Here is a 27,115-nt window from a genome sequence, read left to right as displayed (position 1 = left end):
TCACTGGTTGCAGGAGTGAACTGAGTCCTACTATTGTTCTTTGACTTCTCACAGTGTGCAGTGGCATGTGCACACAGGAACACACATACACACACACACACACACACACACACACAAACACACACACACACACACACACACACACACACACACACACACAGAGAGAGAGAGAGAGAGAGAGAGAGAGAGAGAGAGAGAGACTTGTAATAAACAAGTCAATAAAATGTAATAAAAATTAACTCCCAGGGTTCGCATTCTCCAGCAACACCCACCAACCTGCGGCAGGTAAGGGGTTATCTAGGGTGTGAGAAAAGTCGGGGTTACAAGATAGGTGCACTGGCCCAGACATCCCAGGACTATCTAGCCTCCATAGCCGTCAAGTTCACGAAGGGGGAGGGGCCGGGGGGGAGACGGGGACTGGAGGACACAGAGTGGTTGGATTGGTTGGTGGGCCAGAGGCACGGTGATCCCGCCCTACTGGTTGCCAAGGCCCAGCCTATCCCTGTCCAGGAGAATGTTGGTCTCCCAGTGCTTGAGAAGGAGCAGGTGCAAGAGCTTGAGTAGGGGACTGTGAGGGTCCTTAAAGGATTTCCCTTCTAAGCATCACTGTTTAAGTCTGTGATCGTTGGACAGAGCCACTAAAATAGGCCTCCGCCGAGGTGGTCTCAGGGAGGCAGCACTCCTCTTCTTTCGCCCCCCTCGGCGCGTTCCCGGCTCTGGATCGAGAGCGCGCGCGCATCCTGGGCTCTCCCCGCCCGCGGCTGAGGGGCGGGGCCGCGGCCGGGCTCCCCAGGCACTGTCGCCTGCAGCCCCCTCCCCTTGCCTTCTCGCCGCTCCCCGCCACCGCTGCTCCGGCCCAGCCCCACCCCAGGCGACCCTGCGTGGAGCAGCTCGTGGCCAGAGGCGTAGGTGAGCGCGCCTTGTGAGCAGGTGGAGCGGGAGGATCGCTGGCTTAGGGGACCGGGCTGGGGGAGGGGTCGGGGCCGGGAAGCAGCTCTTTGTCTCCCCGAGCCCGTTCGCGGGCAACGAGGCCACTCTTTTTCTCCCTGCAGGTGCCTGGGGAACCTGGGGAAGGACTCTGGTGAATCCCATTCGGTGTGCACTCGGAGGACCCTGAATCTGGAAGCCCCTGTTTGGGGGACTGGTCATTTGGGTCTCCGAGAGGCGAGGGGTAAGGGCATGGATGTTGTTCTTGTAAGAAGGCCGAGGCTTGGGCGTGGGTGGGGCGGGGGAAACAGGAACAGGGCGCCTCAGGTTTGGGAGATGAAGGTGGCAGTGGGACTTGAGGACAACACTGAGCGGCCGGGTTGGTGAGCGGGTGTGGGTGGTTGAAAGGAAAGCAAATTGAGGCTCTTGAGGCTGAGGTTTAGGCACCCATCGGTGGCGATCCTGGAGGATGCCCGGGGAGGCGCCAGGATGGTTTAAAGTGGGTGGTTCAGGACCTGGGATGTTGATCCTTCTGTCTTCCTCATCAGGTGCGATATGGACAAGAGAGATAGGGTCAAGGCAGGAGCCACCCCGCGGATGCCAGCTTCACGACCTCCTGGCCTTCTGAGCCCTAGGCCTCCTCCAGGATCCCCACGACCTCTTCCCCCTGTAACCACCGCTGCCCTTAAAGTGCTGGAAGCAAACGGAGCTATGGGGAGAAGGCCCTTGGTGGAGCGAGCCGCGGGTGTCGGCAAAGCGGCTCTTCCACAGACCGCTGTTCAAGGGGCACAAGCGCGCAGCGCTGGGGCAGGTCCTCGAAGCCCAGGTACTCAGCTTCATTTGTGACTTCCATCTTCACACCGCTCACCTTCCCTCTTCCTTCTCGGATACTCCCCCCTTTCAGAAATACCATTGATTTTGTCTTCTCCCTGAAGCTTCCAGGCCCCCAGCTTCTGGGAAAGGAGAGAGGGCCCCTGTGAAGATCTCTGGCCAGGGTTCTATTTCTAGCCCTGGGCGTGCCAGCAGTGGGATCACCAGGTATCATGCTAATTCCCCTAACTCCTTAATTCCCCAAGCAAGGGTTAGTTTAGCAATCTGGTACCTTTTGATATTACACAAGAATGGGCTGGGAAGGTGGCTCAGTGTGGTAAGGTGCTTGTTGCACAAATATGAGGACCTGAGTTTGAAACTCTAGCACCCATGGAAAAGCCTGTCTCGGTGGGTGTTGCACCGTTGTAACCTCAGCCCTGGATGGGAATGGGAGGTGGGGAGAGGTGTGTTCCTGGTGCTCGACAGAGGAGGTGTCAAGCTGCAGCTTCAGGGAGAGATCCTATCCCCCCAAATTTCCGGGTGTGGTGGCACTTGCTGTTAATACCACCCCCTCAGAAGCCAGAAGCATATGGACCGCTGTGAGAATGCAGAATGCAAAATAAGGCATAGAAACAAGCTAGACGCCAGTGTTTACCTCTGATATCCACATGTGTGTGCATGGGTGAGCACTACGGTACACACAGGTGCACACACATACACGGAAATATTTCACACAGGTTAGCTCAGGAACACTTGCAGATAATGGGTCAAATTGGGCAAAAGCCATCATTAGTTGGGCTACAGAAGGCAAGCAACTCCATTTCACAGGTAGGGAAATGTGTAATTGGGAATACCAACAATGGTTGGTACTCCTCTTGTTCCCAGACCAGGCCCTGTTGTCCAGAAAGGACTCCAACCCCCGACTAAGGAACCTGTGATCAGAGGTAAAGCGCCAGAGGCACCCAAAAGGAATACTCTGAGCTCTGGAACACGAAGAGGTATGTGACCTGGAGACAAGCAGCTTTCTATCAGTCTTTGAGGGCAACCAGCCTCCGGTGCCATGTTTCTTTTGGATTTTTGTTTTGTCTGTAGATTCCTTAGGGCCCACGTCAGGAGCCTCCTCTCCTGCCATCCCTCGTCGGTCCAAGGCCCCAGCTACAGAGGTGGGAATTCCTAGATCAGTTCCCACTGCCCGGCAGCGTCCCCCGACCACCGAGGCACCCAGGAAATCTGTGAGCAGTGCTGCAGAACCCAGTGCCACAGAGCTGAGCCCAGCCTTCAGGAGGCGCTCTGCCGCTGGTGGCAGCCTGCAGAAGCCGGCCTCCCGTTCCCTGAGCTCCAGTGCTACCCCTCAGCTCTCCCCAGCTCGCTCTGGGGTCTCTCCGCGTGTAACTCCCCGGGGTCCTGTGCACACCTCGCAGCTCAAGTCGAAAGGGCAGCAAGCTCTGCGCCCACCCCAGACCATAGTCCCGAGGAAGGACAGAACCTCTGCACAGAGCCTGCCTTCTGCTTCATCTTTAGTCACGCCCACCGCTCCACCTGGAGCCACCACAACTCAGGCTTCCTCCGCCCAGGTCCCAGAGGATCCATTGAAGGCCACGCTCCCTCCCTCTCCACCTGCCACCCCGCCTCTACCTGCTTCACTTCAACTCCAGGCACAGCCCTCTACCCATGCCACAGCCGATTCACAGGCCACAGACTGCCCTCCATCACCTCCCCAACTTTCTCTGCAGAACCTCCCTTCTCCACCAGCCACGCCCCCTTTGCAAGTTCCACCCACAAGTTTGGGTACTGAAGAGGCCTCTGACTCACCCCCACCAATCTCTCCATCCCTTTCATCCCTTACGCTGAGAATGCCCTGCAACCAGGTTTCTTCAGCTTCACTCCCTCAGGAGACTCCCTTGGCCACGCCTTTCTCACCTGCGCCTCTACCTCTAGCCACGCCTCCTCCACAAGTCCCTCCTTCTCCGCCAGTTTCTCCACAGAATCTGCCTACTCCCCTTGTCGCACCCTCTCCGTCGACTCTGTCCACGCTAACGGCTCCCCCTTCCCCGGCCAACTTTTCTGTCTCTCCACCCCTTCTCCAGGCCACGCCCTCTAATCTAACCACGCCCTCTTCGCAAGACACTCTGCTTCTGGCCATTGCTCCTCCAGTTTCTTCCTCTCCCCCCTCCTCACCACCTCTGCATGTCCCTCCCTCTTCCGTGGTCACGCCTCCTCTGAGCCTCCCACCATCTCTGATTCTGCCCACTTCACAGGCCTCTTTGTTGACCTCCACACCCTCCCTGGCCTCATCGCCCCAGCAGATCACGCCTCCTCCTTTGGCCTCGTCCGCGCTCTCGGCCCCACTCTCTCTGGGCTCGCCCCCTCTGCAGGCCTCGCCTTCTTTCCTGCCGACACCCCCTATGCAGGCACACTCTCCACCCTCGCCTCCTTTGCAGGCGCCTTCTCTTGCTACATACCCTTTGCCTCTCGCCTCGTCCCCGACCTCACCCCCTCTGCCAGCTCTTCTCTCCCCTCCTGCCTCACCTCCTCTGGAGGACCCTCTTTCTCCCTCACCCTCACCCTCACCCTCACCTTTGTCTCCCTTGGCAACTCCCCCACCAGAAGCCCCACCTTCGCCGGATTCACCCACTCCTCTGACTTCACCCCCTCCGCAGGCCCTGTCCTCTCTGGCTGTGTCCGCTCTGCAGGCTCGCACCTCCCCGCTGGCCACAGACGCACCTCCGCTACAGGTTCCCGTCTTGGCTTTGCCTCCTCTGCAGACCACGCCCCCTCCGCAGGCCTCCCCTGGCCTGACCTCGCCCGTGGTTCAGCCTCCCTCTCCTCCCGCCTCACCTCCGTTGCAAGCCCCTCGTCGACCCCCGACCCCAGGTCCGGATGTCCCGATCTCAAGTCCACGGCTGACCCTGTCGCTGGCCCCTGCCCCGCCGCCGCCACCCTCGCGAAGCCCGTCCAGTACGCTGAGCGGCCCGGACCTGGCAGGCCACAGCAGCAGCGCCACGAGCACGCCGGAGGAGCTCCGTGGCTACGACAGCGGGCCCGAGGGCTGCGCCACAGTGTCCCCGGCCGCGGACGCGGAGCTAGCGGCCTGCCACCCGGCCTCCTGGAGTAGAGGTCCTGCTCCACCGTTGGCAGTTCGAGGCGCTCCAGGTAAGGATTCCAGGCTCCGGGCGGAGCTTCCCAAGAAGTCGTCAAGCCCCATATCTGGTCTTTTTATTTTATTTAAATTTTATATTTATTTTGTATGTGTGTCTATGTGCATGGAAGTCAGAGGGCAACCTGCAGTAGTATATTCTCTTTCTATATGTGTGAGTTACTGGGTCGTCAGGCAGGCTGCAGGCCAGATGCCATGAGAACTAAAGGGCATTGTCTGGGGAGTTTATTTTTATTTTATTTATATATGTGTATGTTTGTGTGTGGCTCTGAGTTACAGGCGATTGTGAGCCGCCCGAAATGCGTGCTTAGAACCGAACTCAGGTCTTTGGAGGAGCAGTGCTTATTCTTATATTTTTGGTTGTGAGCCTGGCCTTTAACGACTGAGCCATCTCTCCAGCCCACAGCGCTTTGTTCTTTACAGCTCTGAGCCTCCTCTCCAGCCCCCCACACCCGCAAAATCACATTTATTCATTTATTTTGTATGTGTTTGCTTCTCTTTGTGAGTATGCACTCCTTTGGTACACTTGTGGAATTCAGTTCTCACCTTACCAGTGGGTTGAACTCAGGCCTTCAGACATAGTGGCAAGTGCCCTACCGGCTGAACCATCTCTCCAGCCTTTTTTTTTTTTTTTTAAATTCTGTGTATTGCTGCTTTACCTGAATGTATGTTTGTGCACCGACGCCAGAAGAGTTTGTCAGATACCTGAAACTTGACTTACAGACCGTTGTGAGCAGCCACGTTGTGGGTGCGGGGGAATCGAACATAGGTCTGCTGAAAGAGCAGCTAGTGTCCTTAATCACGGGACCATCTTTCCAGCCCCCCTGCTGGTCCTTAATTTTTTTTCTCACATCATGATTTTTTATTTATCCACTTTCTTGGATATTTGTGCGGGCTCGTGTGTCACAGAGCTGATGTTAAGGTTAGACAACTTATGGGAGTTGGTTCCTTCCCTCCTGCTCTATGTAGGTTCAACAGAGCAAACGCTGGTTGTTAGGCTTGGTGGCAAACATCCTTACCCGTAGAGCCAATCTTGCTGGTCCCACTTCTTTTCTTACAGGAGTTCCCCTGCCGTGGCCTCCCGCTGCCTGTCCCGGCTCCTCTGACGGCCTGTGCACCATCTATGAAGCTGAAGGACCGGAGTCGGTGGCCCCTACCCCTGGATCCCTTGAAGCGGAACCGGAGCCGGAGCCGGAGCCGGAGCCGGAGCCGAGGCCGGGTTCTGGCGGTGGGAAGACTACTGCTGCAGCGGGCTCAGGAGCATCCTCGCGAAGCCCCAAGTCCGCTCGCCTGGGTGAGCTGCCGCTAGGGGCGCTGCAGGCGAGCGTTGTGCAGCACCTACTGAGTCGGACTCTGCTGTTAGCTGCAGCAGAGGGTGCAGCTGCAGGCAGCGAAGGTGGTTCAGGAGGCGCAGGGGGTGGCGGTGTCCCGGGGGGATCCCGGGCTCCGCTCAGCGATGCCGAATTGGGCCGCTGGGCCGAATTGCTGTCTCCCCTGGACGAGTCACGTGCCAGTATCACGTCAGTCACCAGCTTCTCCCCGGACGATGTGGCCTCCCCACAGGGTGATTGGACTGTAGTGGAAGTGGAGACTTTTCATTGAGCCAGACCCCAGTCCTGCTCACCATACACATACGGCTTTAGAATCCACTCCTCTGGTTACACATCTTTTGTCTTAGTCTCCACTGAGACAACTGGATGGATTGAATTTTTTTGTTGTTGTTGTTATTTACCTCTGTCTCTGGGCCTTTATCTTTATTTACCCCTGTCTTTGTTAAACTGTCTTTGGGCCCAGGCCATGTTCCTATTCCTCCTTGGCTTAAGCCTGGAATGCACCCACACCTAGGCCTAGGCCTAGGCCTTCATTTGAGCTTCTCCTCTTTAGCCTAAGCCACTGCCTTTCTCTAAGGAGCCACACCACACCCTATGTTCAGTGGATAAATAGCCTCTCATACCAGTAGCCTCGTTTGCAGTAAAACCAGAGACGCTGGCACCTGTGAGCCATGGTGATAGGAGCTGAGAAAGAACCACACAGTTTGAAGGACCAGGCTACACCAAGCTGCTGGGTATACCTGACTAAGTTGGGAGTTATGGCTGAACTGTGTGACTTTTTTGCAGTAAGGAGGCTGGTGAGACAGCCTACAATGGCCTTGTGCTCTTCTGGGTCTCACTTCTAATAAAACTGTTAGGCTCAGGAAGGCCTGAGTGGATAAGTTGGTGACCAGATCGGGGAGCCACCAAGGCTCTTCTTACCCTGGGTACCCTTGCTACAGCCCCTTTGTCCTGTGTGTACCTTCTTTTTCATGCTTGAGAGTTGGACCTGGAGGATGAACTTGAGTGGAGAGGAATGGTGAGTCCTTGACTTCAGCTGATACCTCCTCCCTCTGTGATGGGCAGTGTCAAGTTGAAAATTGTAGAAATTACCTGAAAGGCAGGCCTCTTGGCATGCTTGCTTGGGCTGAGGTGGAAAACACCTACCCATTGTGGGTGGCACCTCTCCCTGGCTGGGATCCTGGACTGTGTGAGCTGAGAGTTGGGCAGCAGCATGCATTCACTGCTCTTTGTGACTTGCTGCTTCCAGCTCTGGCTGCCTGGACTTTCCCACAGTGATAGGCTGTACCCTGAAGTATGAGCCACAATAAACCCTTCCTCCCTTACATTGCTCGTCAAGGTTTTTTTTTTTTTTTATCAGTTAAAGGAAAATAAACCAAGATAATCTCCCTCTCCTTTCACCAAGGAGGCTATCGTGTTGAGGCAGTAACTCTCCCTGGCTTGCAGAAAGAACTACAAATGTAGGATTGGAGTGGACTGACCTGGCTACACCTGGTGTGTGTGGGGTGCAGAAGACGCAGGAGCTGACACCATGCTACTCTATGTATCACACTCATGGGGGCATCATTGCCTTCTCTTAGTCCTGATGATCTCGTGAGTTCTCCCCAGTTACCATCTTCACTTAAGTCTGCCAGTCAGAATTGCTTTCCATCTCCCACCTGGCCCTGGAGGCCCTAACCTCAGGCAAGACTCTTGCCCCTGCATGACATTCCCCCTTGAATGTTACTGGCCAAGGATCTCCTGCTTGGCACTAACACTGTGGGAGCCAAAATGGCGGTGTCCTTGTTGAGCCCCTTACCTCACTGTGTAGTCAGGTACTTGTCAGGCACAGACAACTAAGTTCTCTGTCCTCATCCTGAAGCAGCCACTTCCTAGCTTACAGTTCAAAGAGAAAAGGGTCCCATCTCAGAGGGCCACTGCTATCTCTGTTCAACTACCTCTGTTGTTGGGGCAGGGGCATGTGCTGGAATTAGCACTGAGATTTATGGCAAGCCAGATTTCTTCTCTAGCTGAGCCCTGGAGGGAACCCCAGATATCCTTGTTCTTAGATGTCAAGAGCTGAAAGCTGACTCCCCCACCAAAGACAGAGTTTCTCTGTGTAGTTATGACTGGCCTGGAACTCACTCAGTAGACCAGGCTGGCTTGCAACTGAGATCTGCCTGCTTCTGCCTTCCTAGTGCTGGGATTAAAGATGTCACCGTGCCCAGAAAAAAGCTGACTCAACACTGGGCAGCTAGAACCTCAAGGCCAGCTTCTGTGAGGACTTTTCCTCATTGCCAGGCCCCAGCTCAGGGAGCCAACTTGGGAACAGGAGTGTGTGGATGATTAGTGACCCCATGGGAGCAGTAGGCACAGTGACAGATGAGTATCAGTGTTAGATCTGTGGGAGTGGAATGAATGGGACCATTTGTAGGGAGCTCAGCTATTCTGACATGGAATCAGAGTTGTGTCCAGTTGCTCAGTGCCACTGGCAGTAAAAAGTTGTCTTTTAGTGCCCTTGGCTATACTTACCCCTCCCCCGCCACGAGCTGGAGCTAACCCTGGTACTCTTCTCTCAGACAACCCTCCAATGCAATGTCCCCATTGCCCGAGTCAGTTTGCTGTTTGATGCACTGGTCTGGTTACTGATCCTCAGTAGGGGATTTCCCATTCAATAGACTCACTTCTCAGCCTTCTCCATGGGCCCACCCTGCCCTCAGTTCAAACCCAAACTCAGATCCTGACTGGAGCAGTCACACACCATCTTCCTGGTCTCACCAAGATCTGTTCCTTCTTCCCCGATATCCTGGCTCCTCCCCAGACAATGCCCTTTAGTTCCCATGGCATCTGGCCTTTGTGCTTTTGCCCTCAGGGAAACCTCTTACCCTGCCTCCTCCAGGAAGCCCTTTTGATTTTTCTGCTCAGGTTGTCTACTTTGGCATTACATTAGTGGCAGTTCACTCCAACCCCTCAGTGCCCATTCCCATGACACCAGAGACTCCATAGAGGGTACAACACTCCACTGGCCTCCGCGAGTCTCCACTGAATGGATATCACTGGGCCCAGCTCTTCTTCTCTTCTTCTTCTTCTTCTTCTTCTTCTTCTTCTTCTTCTTCTTCTTCTTCTTCTTCTTCTTCTTCTATTTTTCTCTGTGGCTTTGGAGGCTATCCTGGAACTAGCTCTTGTAGACCAGGCTGGTCTCGGACTCACAGAGATTCTCCTGCCTCTGCCTCTCCAGTGCCAGGATTAAAGGCGTGCACCACCACCACCCTTCGGCCCAGCTCTTCTTGAAGTTGGACTTTTGATTAGGCAAGGCTCAAACCCTCTCTCCATCCTTGTGGCCTTTCTCACAGACTAGCCACTGCATCTTTGAACTTCCAGAACACAAGGATGAGAGTTTAGCACCTTCTTGCTGTGATCCTCCCAGCCCTGTGCCTTGCTCCACTCATCAGCCCTTGTGACTGTGTAAATACACTTTATTTTCCATCTTTCCTGCCTGGGAGACATGGAGTGTGAACAGGCAGTGTGCAAAATGGTGGTGGGCAGTGTGGAGGGGCACATGAGGGGCACATAAGAGGGCCTCCTCAGGGTACCCTGCCCCGGCCCCCAGGCTTTTTAACACTTAAAGAGTGGACCACCAGGAATGGAGACTGAGCTGGGGGCCACCCAGGAAGCACCCAGGGATAGCTTGGGATGCCACTCTACCTGAGGCTCTAGGAGCACTGTGAGGGGGTCAGCCCCCAGGGTCCCAAGATGCAGGGATGAGGGATAAAGGAGCCTGGGAGCATCGATGGACTTTGGCACCATTCTCAACTCTGACTGGGCAGAGACCACGGAAACACTTCAAGAAGATAAGGGAGGTAACTGACTGGGAAACTCTGGCCAGAAGTGGGGCTAGGGACACAGAAACAAGTGGACTGAGGCTGAGAACTCCTAAGGAAGGGGTTCTCTTCCACAGCCAGCCAGCACGTGTGGTATTAGTATTCCCCAGGGGAGGATGGGGGCTCTGGGGTAAGGGTCTCTTCTTTGCAGCTTCTGCAGCACTAGAGAGTGGGGAGACACTGCCCAGGCCTGAGCTGGTTCCCACTGACTACTCACACCCCAGGTGGCCCTGCACACAGGATTGGGGGGACTTTGGTTTCTGCTGCAGGGGCCGTGATGCCTGCACCAGGCAGAAAAGCCCAGCCTGGCCATCTGACCCTGGTGGCAAGGGGGCTGGCTGTTCAAAATCACTGTGTCCAGAGAACCTGTCCTGGAGTGCAAATATCCAGTCCAAGTTGCCCCTCCTTCCTCAGACCCACTGCAGCTCCTGGGCCCCACCCAGCAGGGCCACCCTTGTCCCATAGGGAAGCCAACTGGGAGGAGGAAGCTTCCTGCTTAGCAAGTCCTGGGACCTCTGCACTTTCGGCCCTTGTCCATATTAGGAGAGCAACACCCTCCAGGTAACTGGCCTAGGCACCCCTTGAACTCAGGAGGGCCTGGACGGTATGGACCAAAACGGGTGAACACTGCTATGTAGGGCAGGCCTGCCAGTAGGCCCTGCCCTCTGTGCTGCCTCCTCCACCTGGCCCACGGTTGGCGGGAGCCATGGTGGCACAGACTTTTTTAGTACTGCGAAGCAGCAAGGTCACTGACTGCTGCTCTCTCCTGGCAAGCGGTGATTGCGGCCTCCAGGCTCCCAGAGAGTGGGCCCCCAGCCTCAGTTGTCCAGGCCTTGGTTGCTATAAGGCGTGGCCAGCTCGTCTGCATCGCTGTCTGAGCTACCTTCACTGTCTTTGGCTGGCCTTTCCAGACGTCGGAAGAAGCGTGCGTCCCGGGGTGACAGAGGGTAGAGTGGGTCCTGCAGGGCTGCGCCCACGCCCACGCCCACACCCACGCCCAGCAGCTCTTCGTCAGAAGATGGTAGGGAGTCTTCGTCTAGGTGCCGTGTCAGGCTAAGCCCATCGAAAGCCAGCGGGTCCTCGAAGGTTGGTGGGCCTTTCAGCAGCCGCACCTGGGGTGCGCGGGGAGGGGGGAGGGGGCACCCGCGCATTGGAGATGTAGACTGATGTACCCCTACAAAAGCCCGGCCATCAGGCACCCTCCTCCCTTGCCCTTCTAATTTCATGCTTCTTCCAGGTCCCTGCACCAGAGTCTGGCCTGTCGCCAACAACCCATGCTCTCACCTCGGCCTTCAGTTCCTCGATCTGGTCCTTCAGCTCACGGATGTACTGTGAGGAATCCGAGTGGTTCAGCTGGCCCTGGATGCGGCCCTCCTCCCTCTGCCGATAAGGCCGGAGTACTGGCAGTCAGAGAGCGTGGCCAGCCCAGGGGGACCACCCTCCTCCCAGCTCCTTCGGCTCACCTGGATCTCCAGCTCTGCGATGCGCTGCCTCATCTCCGCTACTGCAGCCATGCTATCAGCCTCCCGAAGACGCACCGCCATCACTTCCTCCTTGCTCTGAAATGCCGGAGGGGGGCGTACAGAGGTTGGGTTAAGGAGGTGGCAAGGTCGCAGGTGGGATCTGGGATCGTGGGGTCCCGGCAGGGGCTGCACCTTGCACTCAGCCTCCGCCTGCTTGCGGCGGCTTTCGCTGAGTTGAGTCTGGAGTCCCTTGTTCTGCGCCGCTAGGTACTGCAGCTTCTCCTGCAGAGCCGCACGTTCTGCCTCCACACGGTTCAGCAGGTTGCGGTGGATGTTGTCCTGGAAAGGAGGACCAGAGGGCACAGCATCAGGAGGGGGTGGTCACGATTTGCTCAAGGGGGTCCCTGTCCCCGCGCAGGCATGGCCTACCTGCGTCTCCAATTCCACCACGCGCTGCCGCCATTCGCGGCCATCGGCCAGCGCCTGTGCCTCGCGCAAACGCACGGTCATGAGCTCGTCCTGCAGCTCGCCCAGGACCAGCTTCCGCGGCGACTCCTTCCAGCGGCCACCGCGGGAAAGATGGGCCTAAAAGGAAGGGTGGAAGGGTTCTAGAGACCAGCCTTGTTCTCCGATGAGCCCCGAGGTACAGGCCCACCAGCTGCTCCAGGCACATACTGCTGGGGGCGCCCTCATCACCCAGCCCCACCTGCCAGGTGTCCGAGAGTTCCTGCAGCTGCAACTTCAACTCCCGCGCGGAGGCTACAGCCTCGCTCTCCCGCACCTTGAGCGCCTTAAGCTCCTCTTGGAGCCTGGCTACATTGTTCTCATCTGGCAGTGAGCTGTTTCTCTGCAGGGAGACAGCAAGTGAGGAACCAGGAAAGCCACTGTAAAACTCCATGCCTAAGCCGCACTAGCCATACCTCCAGCCTTTCTCGGGATCCTTTTCTGCCTGAAGCAGCTGATGAAGGATGATGAAGGGATGGTGACACCCTCGTCTACAGCACATCCAAGAGATCAGGGACTAAGCCCAGGGGAAAAGGACCCTCATGTGTAACCCTAGCCAAGGTTCATTATCTGCAAAATGGGTGCAAAAACAGCATCTACTCTCTCTCAAGTCTGCCTTGGGAAACCGCCTTAAACTGTGGTCTCCCCTAAATATTACTGTTAAATACATAATGCACTCTGGGGCAGCTAGGGTGAGTGCAGGTCTGCTCTTAGCTCCAATATTCAACCTTTTCAGGACCCATGACCAGTCCTGAGAACTACATCAGCAGGGGCTCACCCCGGTCTGGTCTTGTTGTGGAATATTATCTTAAGATGTGTTACACTCGTTTATGCTGTGGAACATTTGTGTAATGATGCAAAGATGTGTTGCATTCTTTTATGTTGCATTTGTCTAACTCCGTGAAACTGTTACTTTGCCTATATAAAACACCTGATTGGTCTAATGAAGAGCTGAACAGCCAATAGCAAGGCAGGAGAAAGGATAGGTGGGCCTGGCAGGCAGAGAGAATAAACAGGAGAAAGGAGGGATCAGGAAGCAAAGGAGATGAAGGAAGCAAGAAAAGAAGGGGCCAGTCACAGAGCAAGATATTGAACAAGAAGGAAAAAAAAAGATATATAGAAATAAAGAAAGGTAAAAGTCCAGAGGCAAGTTAAGAAAAGTTGGCTAGAAATGAGCCAAGCTAAGGCCAGGCATTTATAAGAAAGAGTAAGATTCCGTGTGGTTTATTTGGGAGCTGGGTGGCAGGCCTCCCAAAAGAGCCAAAGAGGAAAGACCTGGAGCCTCTTTCCAAAACAGACAGGTCTGGAACCAGCCTCTGTTCTGTCTTAGTGTGGAGAGGGCCTAATGATTGGAGGTGTGGTGGTGATCATGACATAACTTGGTAGGCCTGGTCTTTCCTGACCCTTGTTTAGGTCTGTATGTGGGACCAAAGACAGGGTCTAGGCCAGGCACATTTCCCTCTTGTGTGGAGGAGGTGTGTTGATGGGGTTGAGGCTTCTGGCCCTTACACAGCAGTAGCTGACATTGGGGAAGGGTTTTTTTTTTCTCAACATCAAGGACTTTGTGGCAGCTCCCAGGAGAGTTTTGTTGTAGTTGTTTGTTTGTTTGTTTGTTTAGACATGATCTCAGGTAACTCAGGGTGAAATCAGACTTGCTATGTAGCCAAGGATCGTTTGGAATGGCTGATCATCTTCTTCCATCTCCTCAGAGCTGGGATAACAGGTATGCACTAGGGATGGAATCTGGGGCTTCATATATGCTAGGCAAGCATTCCATCAACTGAGGTACATCCTAGCCTGAGTTGTATCAGCTCACAAAGCAGTTGGAGAGGCACGCAGGTCTGGTTGCCCACTTCCAGGGCTGCAGGCAGGAAAGTGTGGCCCTTAGTTTGCCTCTGGAGAGAAGATGCTAATGATCCCCTCCCCTCCCCGGCAGTCTTTCCTTCCCTACATCCTGCAACCTCAGCCCCAATGCACAGTGCAGTGGTGGGATACTCAGGCAGCTTATGAAGCTTGCCACACATTGTGATTTGACGGTGAGACTTAGGGCAGGGCTGTGCTGCTGTGTATATGAGCATGGGATGAGGGTTCCAAATTCTGTACCCTTAGATCCCTGTTTGGAGATGGTGGTGGTGTAGGGGACAATGCCTAGGGGCAATGGGCTCTAAAGCAGCATGGAGAGGTCTCCTCTTCCATGGGAACTGATTGACTGAGGGAGGGTTGGGCAATCGCCCTGGCTGCCTCTTGTTGGTTCTCTCTCTCTCTTCTGTGTGTGTGTGTGTGTGTGTGTGTGTGTGTGTGTGTGTGTGTATGTTATGCACATGTGTGTTATGCACATGTGTGTATGTGTGTATGTTCGAAGAGGCCTGTCCCATCACTTTATCACTTTGCCTTATTCCCTTTGGATAGGATCTCTCATGGAACCTGGAGATAGTCTAAAGACCACCTAGCCAGATATCCTCCCATCTCTTCGCCACAGTGCTGGGATAATAGGTGTATGTGGCCATGCCTGGCTGCTGAAGCTTCTAAAAAATCACTGGAGACCTTTGTCGCTTTTCACAGCCATACCTTTTCCATGTCCAGAACCTTGTCCTGCATTTCTCGAAGGGCCCCCAAAGTCTCTGTCTCGCGTAACCGTGACTGCTCCAGCTCTGTCTCCAAGTGGGCCACAAAGTCCTCTGTGAGGCGTGGGTTTTCCTGAAGACAAAGGACAGCATTGGTCCCTGGTGGAGCCTATTGCATGGTGGACAGCTTCCATGCTAGTGGGCAAGAGGGCCTGGGCTGGAAGAGGGTCTCAGTTTTTAGGCATCCTGGCTTGAATCCATTCTCTGTTCATGGCACTTGGAGGCAATGGACCTGACTTGGCTACTTTCCAGGGAAAGCCACACAGAAGGAATGTTGGGAATGGAACTTTCCATGACTTTGGGCTGCCTTCTGAGAGCCTCCGAGACTCAGTCCCAGGACCACAGGCTGTGGGTAGGGCATGTGCTCCTGCAGTGTGGCCAGTTGTGGAATCATACACATGGGCATGGTCAGGGACCACGGGCAGGGTTGGGACCTTTCTACCTGTCCCCCTCAGGCCCCACTTCAAGACAGGGAAGAATGGGAAGGAAGGAAGTTCCCTTTGAGCTTCTGGGTGGAAACCAAGACCCTCTCTTTCTGTTCTGGTGGTCTGGCAGGGAATTCCTCTAGGGGACCACCCCAATTTGGTGCCCAATCTGGTCTTGGCAGGCACACCCTTCTCCAGCCACAGCCCCTATTCCCTGACCTCTGTCCTGTTAGGAACTCTGATTCTTTGTGCTAGCATCTCTTCCTGGTCAAGACAGACTCCAGGCCTTCTGAGGTGTCCCTCTTCTGGGAGACCTCCTCCTTTCAGTGCTCCTCTTGAGCCTGAGGACAACAGCTCTGGACCTGATCATCCTTTTCATAGCCCCATAGCAGGATTCAGAGGCTCTGTTTCTCAGAGGAACTCTACTGCCTAGTGTCAAGATAAGGCAAATCCACCTCAGGGTGGGAAATAGTAATCTTAGGCTGTCCTGTGGAGTCTAGGGGTGGTTAGCTGTGAGGGGAAGCAAATCCACACTAGCCTCTGGATACCCCTATCCACATTATAGATTTAGTCCCCAAGGGCCAGAAGGTAGGGGTGACACAAAGACCTATGGGAGGTGTGGTCCTTCCAGTCAACCCCACCCACACGCCTGGTACCTGCTGTTCCTGCAGCTGCCGAATGGTGCTCTGTGCCTTCTGAAGGTCCTCTGCAGTTGAGCTACACTGTTGTCTCACCACTGCCAGCTCCCGTTTGATGACATAGTTCTCCTCAGCCTCCTGTGCCCGTGTCACCTGCCCCTGAGCACAGTGAGGATGGGGGTGGAAAGGGTGCCGTGACTATCTGCTTTGGTCCCAGGCCTGGCCTCTGGGAGGCTCAGAGAGGATGAGAAGAGGGGTAGAGTGAGACAGGCATTGCCTTTGGTGCTCAGAGCCTGGGATGGGGTGTCCCACAGCAGGCCTCAGGATGTAGGGGTGGAGACAGGCAAGGACAGGCCACCTGAAGGATCCTGGGAGTATTGGACATTGTGGAGGTACTGCCAGGCTTAAGTGACAAATGCCCCCAACTCCCAAGCTTGAGCTCCTTCCCCATTCTGGCTGTTTGCCTCTGTGAGGTGGAATACACCTCTCCCTGGGGGCCACTTCCTCCACCCGCATCTCTCCCACCCAACTTGATACTCCCTGTCCCCCATTCCAGGCTCGGAGCCCCTGGGTGTTGTGCAGAAGCTTCTAGAAAAGCCATCCAAGGATGAAGCAGCAGCAGCAGAAGCAGGCAAGGGAGAGATGGTGATGGGATGGCAGCAGAAGCAGAAAGGAGTCAAAGGGTTGTGTGTGTGCCTGCAGTCGTGCATGCATGCCTGTGGGTGAGCACGCTCATGGAAGCTTAGCAGAACACATGTCAAGGCCTACAACCAAATGCTCTCAGAGTCCAGAGCCCTATTGGGGCGGCATCTGTTGCCCCTTGGTGGAGGAAGCCTGCTGTCTAGGCTGAGTGTAAGTTTTCTCCTAAACTCACTCCCACAAATGCCTCCCATCATGGTGTTTGTCTCCAGCTCACATGCCCCCTCCCTCAAAGCATTCGTCTCCCTCAAAGCTGCTCCCTCCATGCAAGTTGCCAGGCCTGCCCCTTGCCCCCAGAATGGCAGTGGCCAGGAAAGAGGTGGTTACTGGCTGTCTTGTGCAGGGACCCAGGAAGGGTCTGGGATGAAGAGTGCAGAGGTATATGGAAAGGCTACAGTACCTGGATTAACCTATCAGCCAAGGCCGCGCTCTCCTACCAGGCGAAGGGGGTTCCCAGCAACAGGGGAAGGAGGCAGAGCAGAAGGCAGGGGACAGGAGAGGGGGAGAGACAGACAAGAACCACTTGTCACTAACGCAGTGGGCTACCTCTAGAAGCAGGGGAGAGAGGAGTGAAGACCAGAGAACCAGCAGAAGAGGACCCGGAGAAAGACCAAAGCCAGAGCCAGCTCCGTCCTGGAGGGGGGTTCATATGAGTGGGGAGGTCGGGGTGCACTGGGCTGAGAAAACTCAGTGGCAGGAATGTCTCTCTTCACTGTGTGAGGAGGAGGTCCCTGGGAGGGCTGGGACGGGGGATGCATTTTAATCTTGAGAGAAAACAAGAATTGAGGCTTTTGGTGTGGTAATAACATCCTCTCCATGGCCTACTGCCCCCTTGTGGTCGGCGAATAGTCAAAGGAGGAGCACAAAGGAGCAGGAACTGGGGCCCAGAGTCACGATAAATCACCCAAACCACCCCCATCCTTAATCTAGTAGGATTCAAGGTCAAGTCCATGCCTCTCCACCTCAAGTGGTGAGGCTCCCCCCCCCCTTCTGTCTCCCTTCCACTCTAGGGTGAGACTGACAAATTACAGGTTGGGCTTCCTTGTGGTCCAGTGACAGAGCTCATCCTCCCACCCATGTAGTTTGTGATTGCCATCCACTGAGTTGTAATTCAGCTGCAACCCTACGGGCTGAACTGAGATCCAGAGTGGAGTGGGATGAAGTCTTCAGAGAACCCCTAATAACAGGGCAGCCCAAATCTCAGTGGGGTTGGGGACGTTTGAAGAAAAGGCCACCCGTATATTTTGTTGAGACAGGGTCTCATGCAACTGAGCCAACTGGCCTTGAACTCCTGCCTCCACCTCCTGTGTACTGAGATCACAAGAGTAAGGCCTGGTTCCTCTGAAGAGGCAGACAGGACTTTTTCTGTCTCTCTCTGTCTCTCTGTTTCTGTCTCTTTCTCTCTCTCTTCCCCCTTCCCTTTCTCCACTCCCTTCCCTTTCCCCCAGTAAAACTTCCCACTTAAAAAAAAAAAAAAAAAAAAAAAAAAGAGTAAGGTCTGCCCTATCCAGGCTTAAGTCAGCTGGTTCTGAAGGGAGCAATGGTCCCAGTCTTAATGGCTGCTGGGTGTTTTGAGGCCTGGAGATTTGGAACCCAGCAGCTGGTACCCACACTCCTCACCTTCTCTAGGGTCTCAATCCGTTGTTTGAGCAGTCGATTCTCTGTTCGAAGCCTCTACAGAGGAAGAGGAAGAACATTTCAGAGCATGCCCGAACACTTACAGGTACTTTTAATCCTCATTTACCAACCACAGAGGTCAAGGAAAGTCCCTTAGAGACCTTATGTTCTGGGTCAGAAATTTCAGAAGATGAGGCATATTCCTGTCTGGATGGCTCATTAAAAATACTGAGGACCTGCAAGGTGGCTTGTTGGATAAAGGTGCTTGCTGCCAAGCTTGATGACCTGAGTTAGATGCCCAGGACTCACATAGTGGAAAGAGAACTGACTCCCACAAGTTGTCCTCTGACTTTTCATATACATGTTATTGAACACACATACACAAAATAAAATAAAATTTAAAATTGTTTTAGTGCTAGGAGTGTGGCTCACCTGGTAGAGCGCTTTTGTAACAAAACCCTGGCTTGGTGGCATATGCTGTAATCCCAGCACTTGGGAGGCAGAGGCAGAAGAATCATAAATTCAGGCTCATCCTTGTCTACATAGTGAATTGGAGGCCAGTCTGGTCTACGTGAGATACTGTCTCAAAATATACTGTCTCAAAATAATTATGATTTTGGTTTTTCGAGACAGGGTTTCTCTCTCTCTCTCTCTCTCTCTCTCTCTCTCTCTCTCTCTCTCTCTCGGTTTTTCGAGAGTTTCTTTGTGAAGCTTTAGAGCCTATCCTGGCACTCGCTCTGTAGACCAGACTGGCCTTGAACTCACAGAGATCACCTGCCTCTGCTTCCTGAGTGATGGGATTAAAGGCATGTACCACCACCACCTGGCCAGGGTTTCTTTGTGTAGTCCTGGCTATCCTGGAACTAGCTCTGTAGATCAGCTTGGCCACATACTTACAGAGATCTGCCTCCTGGGTTCAAAATGATTTAAAAAAAAAATCCAAACCTTCAGTAGAAACAACCCAGGGAGCTTTCACGGCATTCTCTCTCTCCCTCTCTCTCTCTCTCTCTCTCTCTCTCTCTCTCTCTCTCTCTCTCTCTCTCTCTCTCTCCCCGTCTCCTGCCCCGACCCCATGTATGTAAGGAACCATTAGCATCTACACTGTCCTCAGAAGTCTGCTTCTGCCTTGGTCTTTCAAGGGCAGAGGCTTCTGTTTTTTTGGGGAGAAGCTGATGCCAGGTAGTCCTGACCACCTTTTGCTTTGGCCCAGCAGCCCCTGAGTTAGATTCTGGAACAACCCCCCTCTCAGAACTTGGCTTTCCTGTGTTGAACACGTAGGTGGTCTTTGCCTTAATCTCTCTGAGGCAGGATTTCATACGTCCCAGGCTGGTTTAGAACTTGCTGTGCAATCAAGGTTGCCTTGGACTCCTTGATGCTGTTGCTTCCACCTCTTGAGAACTAAGATGGTAGATGTATACCATGATGCTGTGTATATGTTGTGATGTCAGGGTGTGGATAAAAGCCAGGGCACTTTGGAGACATTTCCTTGGTTATTATACTCCTGCCCCCTGTAGTCTTGTTAGATAGTTATATATTACATGCCTGCCCTCTACAATCTTGTTACATAGTGTAGTCAGTTTTGAACCCTAATCCTTCTACCTCCTGAGTATGGTAAGATTATACCATGCTTGGCTCTGTCTTCTGTTCCATGATGAGGAAATTAGGGTAAGTATCTGTGGTTTTAGGGTCTCTCATGATTCTCTAGGAAATTGATGTATGTAGATGTGCTGTAGCTAGCCTCCTCAGCCTCTTGGTTATGAAGAAATCATTCGTATTAGTAGATGATTGAGAGTCCTGTCTGGCTGTAGGATTTTAGTTTTCAACTTGACAGAACCTAGACTCACTTGGGAAGACAGCCTCAATGAAGAATTTTCTACATTGGGTTGGCCTATGGACACATTTGCAGGAGATTTCCTTGACTACCTTTAATTGATGTGGGAGGAGCCAGCCCATTGTAGGAGGTACCATTCCCCAGGCAGGGAATCCTAAACTGCATGAGTGGAGAAACAAAGCTGACCACAAGCAAGCATGCATTCCAACAGGCAAGCATCTCTTTGTTCCTGATTGGCTGCCATGTGACCAACTGTCTCAAACTCTTTCTGCTGTGACTTCCCTGGACGTAATGAACTGTAACATGGAATTGTTAACTAAAATAATTTCTTGTCTTAAATGTGCATGGAGTGACTACAGAGGCCAGAAGAGGGCATCAGACTCTTGAGATGGAGATAAAGATAGTTGTGAACACAGGTCCTCTTAACTTTCTGGCCATTTCTCAAGACTGCCTCAGTTTGTCAGAATATTTTGTCATAGCAGAAGACATGAAACTGGAATACTTGCTATAGGTTGGTTACACCTATATCTCCTGGGTTACTTCTGGGGGGGAGACATGGTGATAGAAACACCCAGAAAGCAACTGGAGCAAATCATGGATCTGATGGTCACTGACTCACATCATGTGTAAGGAGCTGAGTCAGAGAGAAGTGGAGCTCAGCTGAGCTTCCCAACTCAGTTAGGTCAGAACTGTTTAAGAACAAGGAGGATTAGGTCCCCATCCCTGGCCTGTAACTCCTGGATTGCTCTGACTAATCTGAACACAACAGGTCACTGCACCTAGCACCACCACCCACAGAGAAGCTTGGACAGGGAGGCCCAGCTGATGAGTCCCCTCTTTCCTGATTACCCAAAAGGGAAAGAAGGGAAGCAAAATGAATGAGGGGTACACAGGGTTGTACACTGACCACAGTTTACAAAAAGTTGGGAGTGTAGGCCTGGGTATGTAGTTTAGTTGGTAGAATGCTTGCCTGGCATGCTTCAAGCCCTTGTTTCAATGCGAAAGACCTTTCAAACTGGGTGCTTTGCACATGCCTCTAATCTCAGTATTCATGAGGTGGAGGCAAGAGGATCAAGAAGGAGTTCAAGGTCATCCTTGGCTATAAAGCAGGTTTAGGTCATATACTTGCTCTATGTGAGACACTGTCTCAAAACCTTTTTTTTCCAGCTGAGGATGCTGGCACACATCTGTAATTATAGTACCAAGGCAGGAGGATTGCAGATTTGAGGACAGCTTGTACTACATACATAAAGGCCTTGTCACAACAAACAAACTCCTTGCTTCTCACATTTTTTGGTTAAAGTTAAAAATGAAAAGCAAACAATAAAAAATAAGTAAATGAGGCTGGGCATGGTGGTACATGCCTGTTATCCCAGCACTGGGGAGTCAAGTTCAAGACCAGCCAGGACTGCACAGGAAGTACTCTATCTAAACAGACAAACAAACAAACAAAAACCAAAGAAAAAACCCAACATCCTTAAAAAAGTCTTGTATTTATGTATTTACACTTATGTTTATTTTGTATGTGCACATGCACATGATTGCCATGGTCCACCTGTGGAGAACATGAAAGAGTCAGTTCTCCCCTTCCATTGTGTGTGTCCTGGGGATCAAACTTAGGTCATCAGACTTGGTGGCAGTGACTTCATCCATTGAGACAACTTGCTGACTCTGAAAGTCTCTATATCTTATGATGCTTCAGCATCCAAGGCCTTGCTAGCTTGGGGGAGAGAATCCTTCCCAGAACTAGCCAATTTCTAGAGGGCAGGTACATTGTCATTTTTCCAACACAAAACCAACAAGTCCAGAACCTAAGTCCTCAACCTGTCTGATACTTACTGAATAGATACCACCCTTACTTCAAGCTGAGAAAATCACTCATATTGCCTACCTTGCCTGGTGCTGAGCCTGCTCACACACCCTGCCCTGATCTTATTCTTCCTTCTTGTAGAAAGCATGCTGAAGATTCTGGTCCATGCCTCCTCTATGTTCTCTGATATATTCTGTTTTTTTCCCTCTTGAAACAGTAACCAACTTTTCTTGTGTGTGTATATATGTGTATGTGCAGGCATGTGTGTATAAGCTCATGCTCTAGTGCACATACACATATGGAAGCCAGAGGTCAGCATTTAAACTATTATTTATATTTTGATAAAAAGTCTCTCTTTAAGACCTGGCAGGCCTGGAACTCACAGAAATTGGCCTGCCTCTGCCTCCTAAGTGCTGGGATTAAAGATGTGTGCCACTATGCCTGGCTCCAGCCTGGTCTGTTCTTTTGTTGAGACAGGGTTTCCTTTAGCCCAGGTTGGCCCCTAATTTGCCATATAGCTGAGGAAGACTGTGTACTCTTGATCCTCTCAAGTCCACTTCATGAGTCTTAGGATGACAAGATTGTGCCACCATGCCGGGGTTTGTTGGTTTATTTTGGGATAGTCTCACTACATAGCTATGGTTGGGCTGGAACTTGTTATGTAGACAAGATTGGCCTTGAACCTATAAATATCTGTCTGCCTCTACCCCCTGACAGCTAGAATTAAAAGCATGTGCCACCATACCTGTTCCACTTTAGTTTTAGAAACATGGTCTGAGCTAGACTGGCTGGCTAATGAGTTCCACAGATCTGCCTGTTACCTACCCTGACCCCAAGTTGCAAATGCACACCAACCTTGCCTGGCTTTTACTGTTGGGTTCTGAGACATCTGAACTCAGGTCTTCATGCTTAAGAGACAGGCACTTAACAAGGCATCTCCATAGCCTTACCTTTCCTCTTTTACTTGGAATGTGCCAATTAGGCTAAGCTGGCTTGCCAGCTAACCCTGGCATCTCTCTGCCTGTCTCTGCATCTCCAGGGATTGGGATTAAATGGAGACTACTACCCCTGGCCATTTTATGTGGGTTCTGGGGCTCGAACTCAGGTCCTCATGCTTGCACAACGAGCACTTTACCCCCTGAGCCCTCTTTTACTTTACCCTTTGCCTCTTTTTTCTTTTCCTTTTGTTCTGTGCTGAGGACAGAGCCCAAGGACTTGTGTATGCTGGGCAGATGCTCATCACTAAGCTACAGCCCCAGCCCCAATACATTCTTCTTTCAAAGGTAGTTGTCCATGCACTTGTCATCTTGCCTTACCCGATTCAAACAAATAAGGATTTTGTTTGGCTTTGTTTTGTGACAGGATTTCTCTGGCTGTCCTGGAACTCACTATGTAGACCAGGCTGACCTTGAACTCAGAAATTCTCCTGCCTCTGTCTCCAGAGGGCTGGAATTAAAGTTATGTGTCACCACTGCCCAGCATCAAATCAAATGTTTTAAAACAAGCTAAAGGTGAAAGACAAAACTGCAGGACACCTGTGCCCTATGTGATGGCATCTACCTGACTCTTCAAGGCCTCTAGGGAACTCTCAGGGGATATTTTCAGTTTGGCTTGTGGCCCCAAGGGTCTGTGGGCATATCTGTCAATTGCAGGCTCCTAGTCTGCACACAGCAAGAACCACATTTTGGTCTGGTGCAATACCTAAGCGGCCTTCCTTGTGAGATGATTCACAAACCCAGGATAGAAAGCTTTCTGGAACCCTCAAGCAGGGCCAGGTGTGTCAGCTTACAGTCACAGGTGGCAGGTGATTTGGATCATCTAGGCTCTGCCCCTGACTTTCTATAGGAGGTGGAAATAATGACCACAAGGTTGATAGTAGTAGGAACAGCACAGCAAAAGCCCCATTTTGCAGATGGGGCCTCTATGCTTAGGTGAATTCACCTGCTAGGGACATCAGTGCTAACCACTTTGACTCATCAACTGGAGAGGACAGAACCAAGTCCCTGTCTGTCCTATCTATACTGGGTGGCAGGGCCCTCATTCTTGGCCAGTGGGCTTTGAAGACATGTAACTAGTTGGTGGGTTGGAGTAGGTGGGGCCTCCCAAGGGTTAGCTGAGTATGAGCCTTCCTCTTTCATCTTCTAAATCCTGGCCCCGGAATGTATTTAGCAGGGCCTGGGGCTCCTTGGGGGAGGTGTAGGAGGACTCTTGGAGCTCAAGAGTGCTTTTATCTGGGAAGCCAGGTCCTTATCACTTAAGACCAGGTCTCTTCTTTGTTTCAATCAGTGTTTTTGGGGGTGAACAGCTAAAATCCCATGAAGAGGAGTGAAGCAGAGGGCATCAAGAGGTGAGTTTGGACTCAGGTTTTGTGTACTCAAGGGACTGATTCCGATGGGCTGGCAGATCAGCTACCAGCGCAACCAGGACCCCCTCAGTGGGCGCCCATACTCTAGCCTACTTCCTGCTTGCCTGAGCCTTTCTCCTCCTAGCCCCCAACCTCGAAGGCTCCCTGTCCTTTCAGCCTCCTGCCCACCAGGAACATCCCTGCTACCCTAGGCCCTCTGCACTGCACTCTTGGACTCGGCGTGTCTTCCCAGGCGCGTCTGGCTCTCTCTAGTATGATTATAACCAGAGCACTCTGTGGAGTTCACACTATTTCACTGATTTATTGACGCCCGCCCATGACAGGGGGTTCGGGGACACGAAGACAAGGAACTTTGACTGTCTCGTTTACTGTTGTGTGGCCAGCTCTGAGGATGTGCCAGTTAGGACAGGCGCTCCCACGCGGTGCTAGCAGATGAAGGGTCATCAGGAGCCTCAGGCTGTCTGCCCAGGCCAGCCCGGTCCATCCATGCGCTGGATAGGACTGCCCTCTAGCGGCCAGCTCTGGAGTTGCGAGGGAAAGCCTCCAGGGCGCCCATCTTTGCCCCTCCCCCATGCCTCAGGAACTCACTTTGATCTCGATCTGCTCTTCCATCTCCTTACTCTTCATAGCTGCGTACTCCTTCTCCAGCCTGTGGGGATAGGGCATGCGGTCACCGTCCCCGTCTCCCAGGATTGGGGAGGGCTTCCCTCTTAGGGTCTCCATTCCCAGGCACTGACCTCTTCATCTTTTTAGGGTTGTACTTGACCTGGTAAGCCTTGAGGACCAGCTTGTCCGGGCAGCTGTCAAACTGGTGGGGGATGACTCTCTGGAAGTACTGTGGGGATACAGGGAGTCACTGTCACATGGGTCCTGACCATCAGGGTCTGCCTGAGCTGTCACTGAATCCTGCTACTGCCTGGGGCTTCTCCTGTCTCTCCCCCTAGGCTGTTGACTTTGGCTACTCAGACAGCATCTGTAGTGCAAATGAATGACTGTATGAGAAGGAACAGCTGGGGAAGACGGGAAGGCCTGCCTTCCCAGGATGCCTTTGGGGGAAACTTGAGAAAATCAGGCCGGGGTGGGGGTGGGGATCAACTTGGCTAGTTGTCCAAGTCTGACCTGAGTTGCGTCCCTGAAGCCAACAGTGGAAAGAGAGAAGAGTTTGAACCCCAGACCCCAGAGTGGAAGGAGAGAATTGAATTGTGAGTATTGTGATCTGACCATTGGCCATGAGCCCTCCTCCCTCTTTCTTCCTCCCCCTAATCCCTACACTAACAATAATAATAATAAATAAACTTAGGTTAAAACAATCAGGCTAGAGGACCTTCTGAAGGCAGGGCTGGGATGAATGGGGTCTGAGCATGGGGGAACCTTCCTCAGGAAGGGGGCAGACAAGCCCAATGGACAACAGGTCCTGTTCCTCTGCCCAGCTGGCCCCCTCGGGTAGTCTTGGACAATGGATGCCCGTGTTCACAGACACAACTGTGGCTTTTGTGCATTCTTTCCTGAAGCACCAGCTGGAAGCCGCCGGGAGGGGGTAAGGGCCTGTGTGATAGGGAAACTGTGGTGAGGGGAAAGCTAGCTTCTGTTCTAGCAGACTGTGCCAGGGGCAGGCCCAGGCAGGCAGGGAGGGGCAGGGCAGGAGGCCATCCCTCCCATACTCCCCAGGCTGAGAGATGGGATGAAACCATCTTGAAAGTCTCCCAGTTCAGCCAGGGTTACTTTGCAAGCAAGCTTTGGGAACTGGCAACAAGTCGGCGGGGGTGGGGGTGTGGGGTGTGTGTGGGGGTGGGGGGGTGAATAGCACCTCTCCCTATCAGTTGAGTGTGGGCCTCCCTTTCTCCCCAGTGCTAGTTTGTTTGGTGGCTCTGGGCTGTATTTGACAGAGTCTGGGGTTCCTCAGGAAGGCCTCAGGGGAAAGCAGAAATGATCCCAGATGCTCAGGAATGACTTCCATTGGGAAGCCAGGCCCTCACAACTTAGAATCTTGTTCAACTCAGGTTAGCCTTGAACTTCTGGTCCACCTGCCTCCACCTTCTCAGTGTTGGAACTGAAGCCATGTATCTCTGTGCCTGTTTATGTGGGGCTAGAGATGGGACTCAGGGCGACATGCATGCTAGGCAAGCACTCAATCAACTAGCCACATCTCTAGCTCCCTTCTTGTCATAGGGGAAGGTTTCCTGTGCCTGTCACCTTCAGTAGAGACAGCCTCACCTGCCCAGCCATCCTGACTCACCTGGGACATGCCCTCCATGTCCAGTTGCATCAGCTCTGTCTGGTTCACTTGCAGCAGAGCCAGGCCAACTCGAAATACGATCTCCAGTCCCTGCAAAAGCAATCATAGCCCCATGAGCCTTCCATCCTCCCCCCAAAGGTCCCTGTCCTCCCATCAGTGAACCCCCTGTCCCCCTACCAGTGAGCTTCCTGTCCTCCCCAGAGGATAACCTAGCCTGTCCTTTGTCCAGTTGGTTGGTCATGATTCTTTCTTGGGGTGGGATGTCACTCCCTCCACATGCAGAGTGGAGTGGACAGGGATGCCCTATGGGGCACTCACCTCATACATAAAGATGTCAAAGACCCGGGTGGCAACAGGCAGGGGGAAGGTGGTAAGGAAAAGTGTGAGGAACCAGGAGGACGCATACATAGATGTGTGGAAGCTCTGTGATCGGAAGTGGGTGTTCAGGTCCGGAAGCTGCTCCTGTGTGGGGAGGGGGAGGCTGGTGGGCATGGAGAGGGAGGTATTGAGCCCCAGTGTCTCTCACCTCCAGGGAGCATTTGCTGACCCACCCTGGGCAACCTAGGTCTCCCTTAGGTCCTCTTTTGACTACTGTGTTTGGGGGAAGCTGAGGCATACTGGAACTTTGAGTGACATCTTGAGGAAATGCCTGTTAAAGTGTGATTGACTTGCTGCTAGATAGTTGCAGACCATTGGGGAAACCAGGGCTGGGGAGGGTGTCAGAGCCCTGGGCTTCCTCCTTTAGCCAGGGAGTCTCTGTACTAGAGATTACACATCTGCTGGGCTTTTAAATCTTAGGCTGTGAAGGTCTTAGGCCT

At 52.9% G+C, this 27,115-nt stretch overlaps 2 protein-coding genes across 7 annotated transcripts in view; one reads left to right on the top strand and one right to left on the bottom strand.

The window, feature by feature from the left end:
* The first annotated feature begins 1,482 nt into the window (after window positions 1-1,482).
* Prr36 (proline rich 36) lies at window positions 1,483-6,508 on the top strand. The gene is made up of 5 exons (XM_035443219.1): window positions 1,483-1,753; window positions 1,863-1,965; window positions 2,623-2,734; window positions 2,817-4,890; window positions 5,955-6,508. The coding sequence occupies exons 1-5, from the start codon at window positions 1,483-1,485 to the stop codon at window positions 6,494-6,496; spliced, it is 3,102 nt and encodes a 1,033-aa protein (XP_035299110.1). The 3' UTR covers window positions 6,497-6,508.
* Window positions 6,509-9,659: 3,151 nt separating this feature from the next.
* Evi5l (ecotropic viral integration site 5 like) overlaps window positions 9,660-27,115 on the bottom strand; it is a 40,845-nt gene continuing 23,389 nt past the window's right edge. For 2 of the 6 annotated variants that reach the window (XM_027415821.2, XM_035443220.1), the window contains 14 exons: window positions 26,616-26,759; window positions 26,298-26,387; window positions 24,799-24,896; window positions 24,650-24,710; window positions 18,059-18,112; window positions 16,839-16,871; window positions 15,758-15,898; window positions 14,621-14,749; window positions 12,255-12,395; window positions 11,978-12,133; window positions 11,741-11,887; window positions 11,549-11,644; window positions 11,370-11,465; window positions 9,660-11,197 (listed from right to left, as the gene is read on the bottom strand). In XM_027415821.2, coding sequence (XP_027271622.1) covers window positions 10,904-11,197; window positions 11,370-11,465; window positions 11,549-11,644; window positions 11,741-11,887; window positions 11,978-12,133; window positions 12,255-12,395; window positions 14,621-14,749; window positions 15,758-15,898; window positions 16,839-16,871; window positions 18,059-18,112; window positions 24,650-24,710; window positions 24,799-24,896; window positions 26,298-26,387; window positions 26,616-26,759 — 1,680 coding nt within the window. In that variant the 3' untranslated portion in view covers window positions 9,660-10,903. Of the gene's footprint in view, window positions 11,260-11,369; window positions 11,466-11,548; window positions 11,645-11,740; window positions 11,888-11,977; window positions 12,134-12,254; window positions 12,396-14,620; window positions 14,750-15,757; window positions 15,899-16,838; window positions 16,872-18,058; window positions 18,113-24,337; window positions 24,487-24,649; window positions 24,711-24,798; window positions 24,897-26,297; window positions 26,388-26,615; window positions 26,760-27,115 lie in introns of those variants that run through there. The other 4 variants (XM_027415823.2, XM_035443221.1, XM_027415822.2 and 1 more) reach the window with 4 other exon arrangements.

This window comes from Cricetulus griseus, chromosome 4, assembly GCF_003668045.3.
Source record: "Cricetulus griseus strain 17A/GY chromosome 4, alternate assembly CriGri-PICRH-1.0, whole genome shotgun sequence".
NCBI lineage: Eukaryota > Metazoa > Chordata > Mammalia > Rodentia > Cricetidae > Cricetulus > Cricetulus griseus.
The sequence above is the reverse complement of the archived record's forward strand: the minus strand, read 5'-3'. Positions and strand labels throughout refer to the sequence as shown.

Bases quoted from the DNA above. Each gene is read 5' to 3' on its own strand.
- Prr36 (XM_035443219.1), top strand. From the start codon at position 1,483: ATGGACAAGAGAGATAGGGTCAAGGCAGGAGCCACCCCGCGGATGCCA. The intron at 1,754-1,862 runs GTACTCAGCTTC...TTCTCCCTGAAG, and splicing joins GGCAGGTCCTCGAAGCCCAG to CTTCCAGGCCCCCAGCTTCT. The intron at 4,891-5,954 runs GTAAGGATTCCA...CTTTTCTTACAG, and splicing joins GGCAGTTCGAGGCGCTCCAG to GAGTTCCCCTGCCGTGGCCT.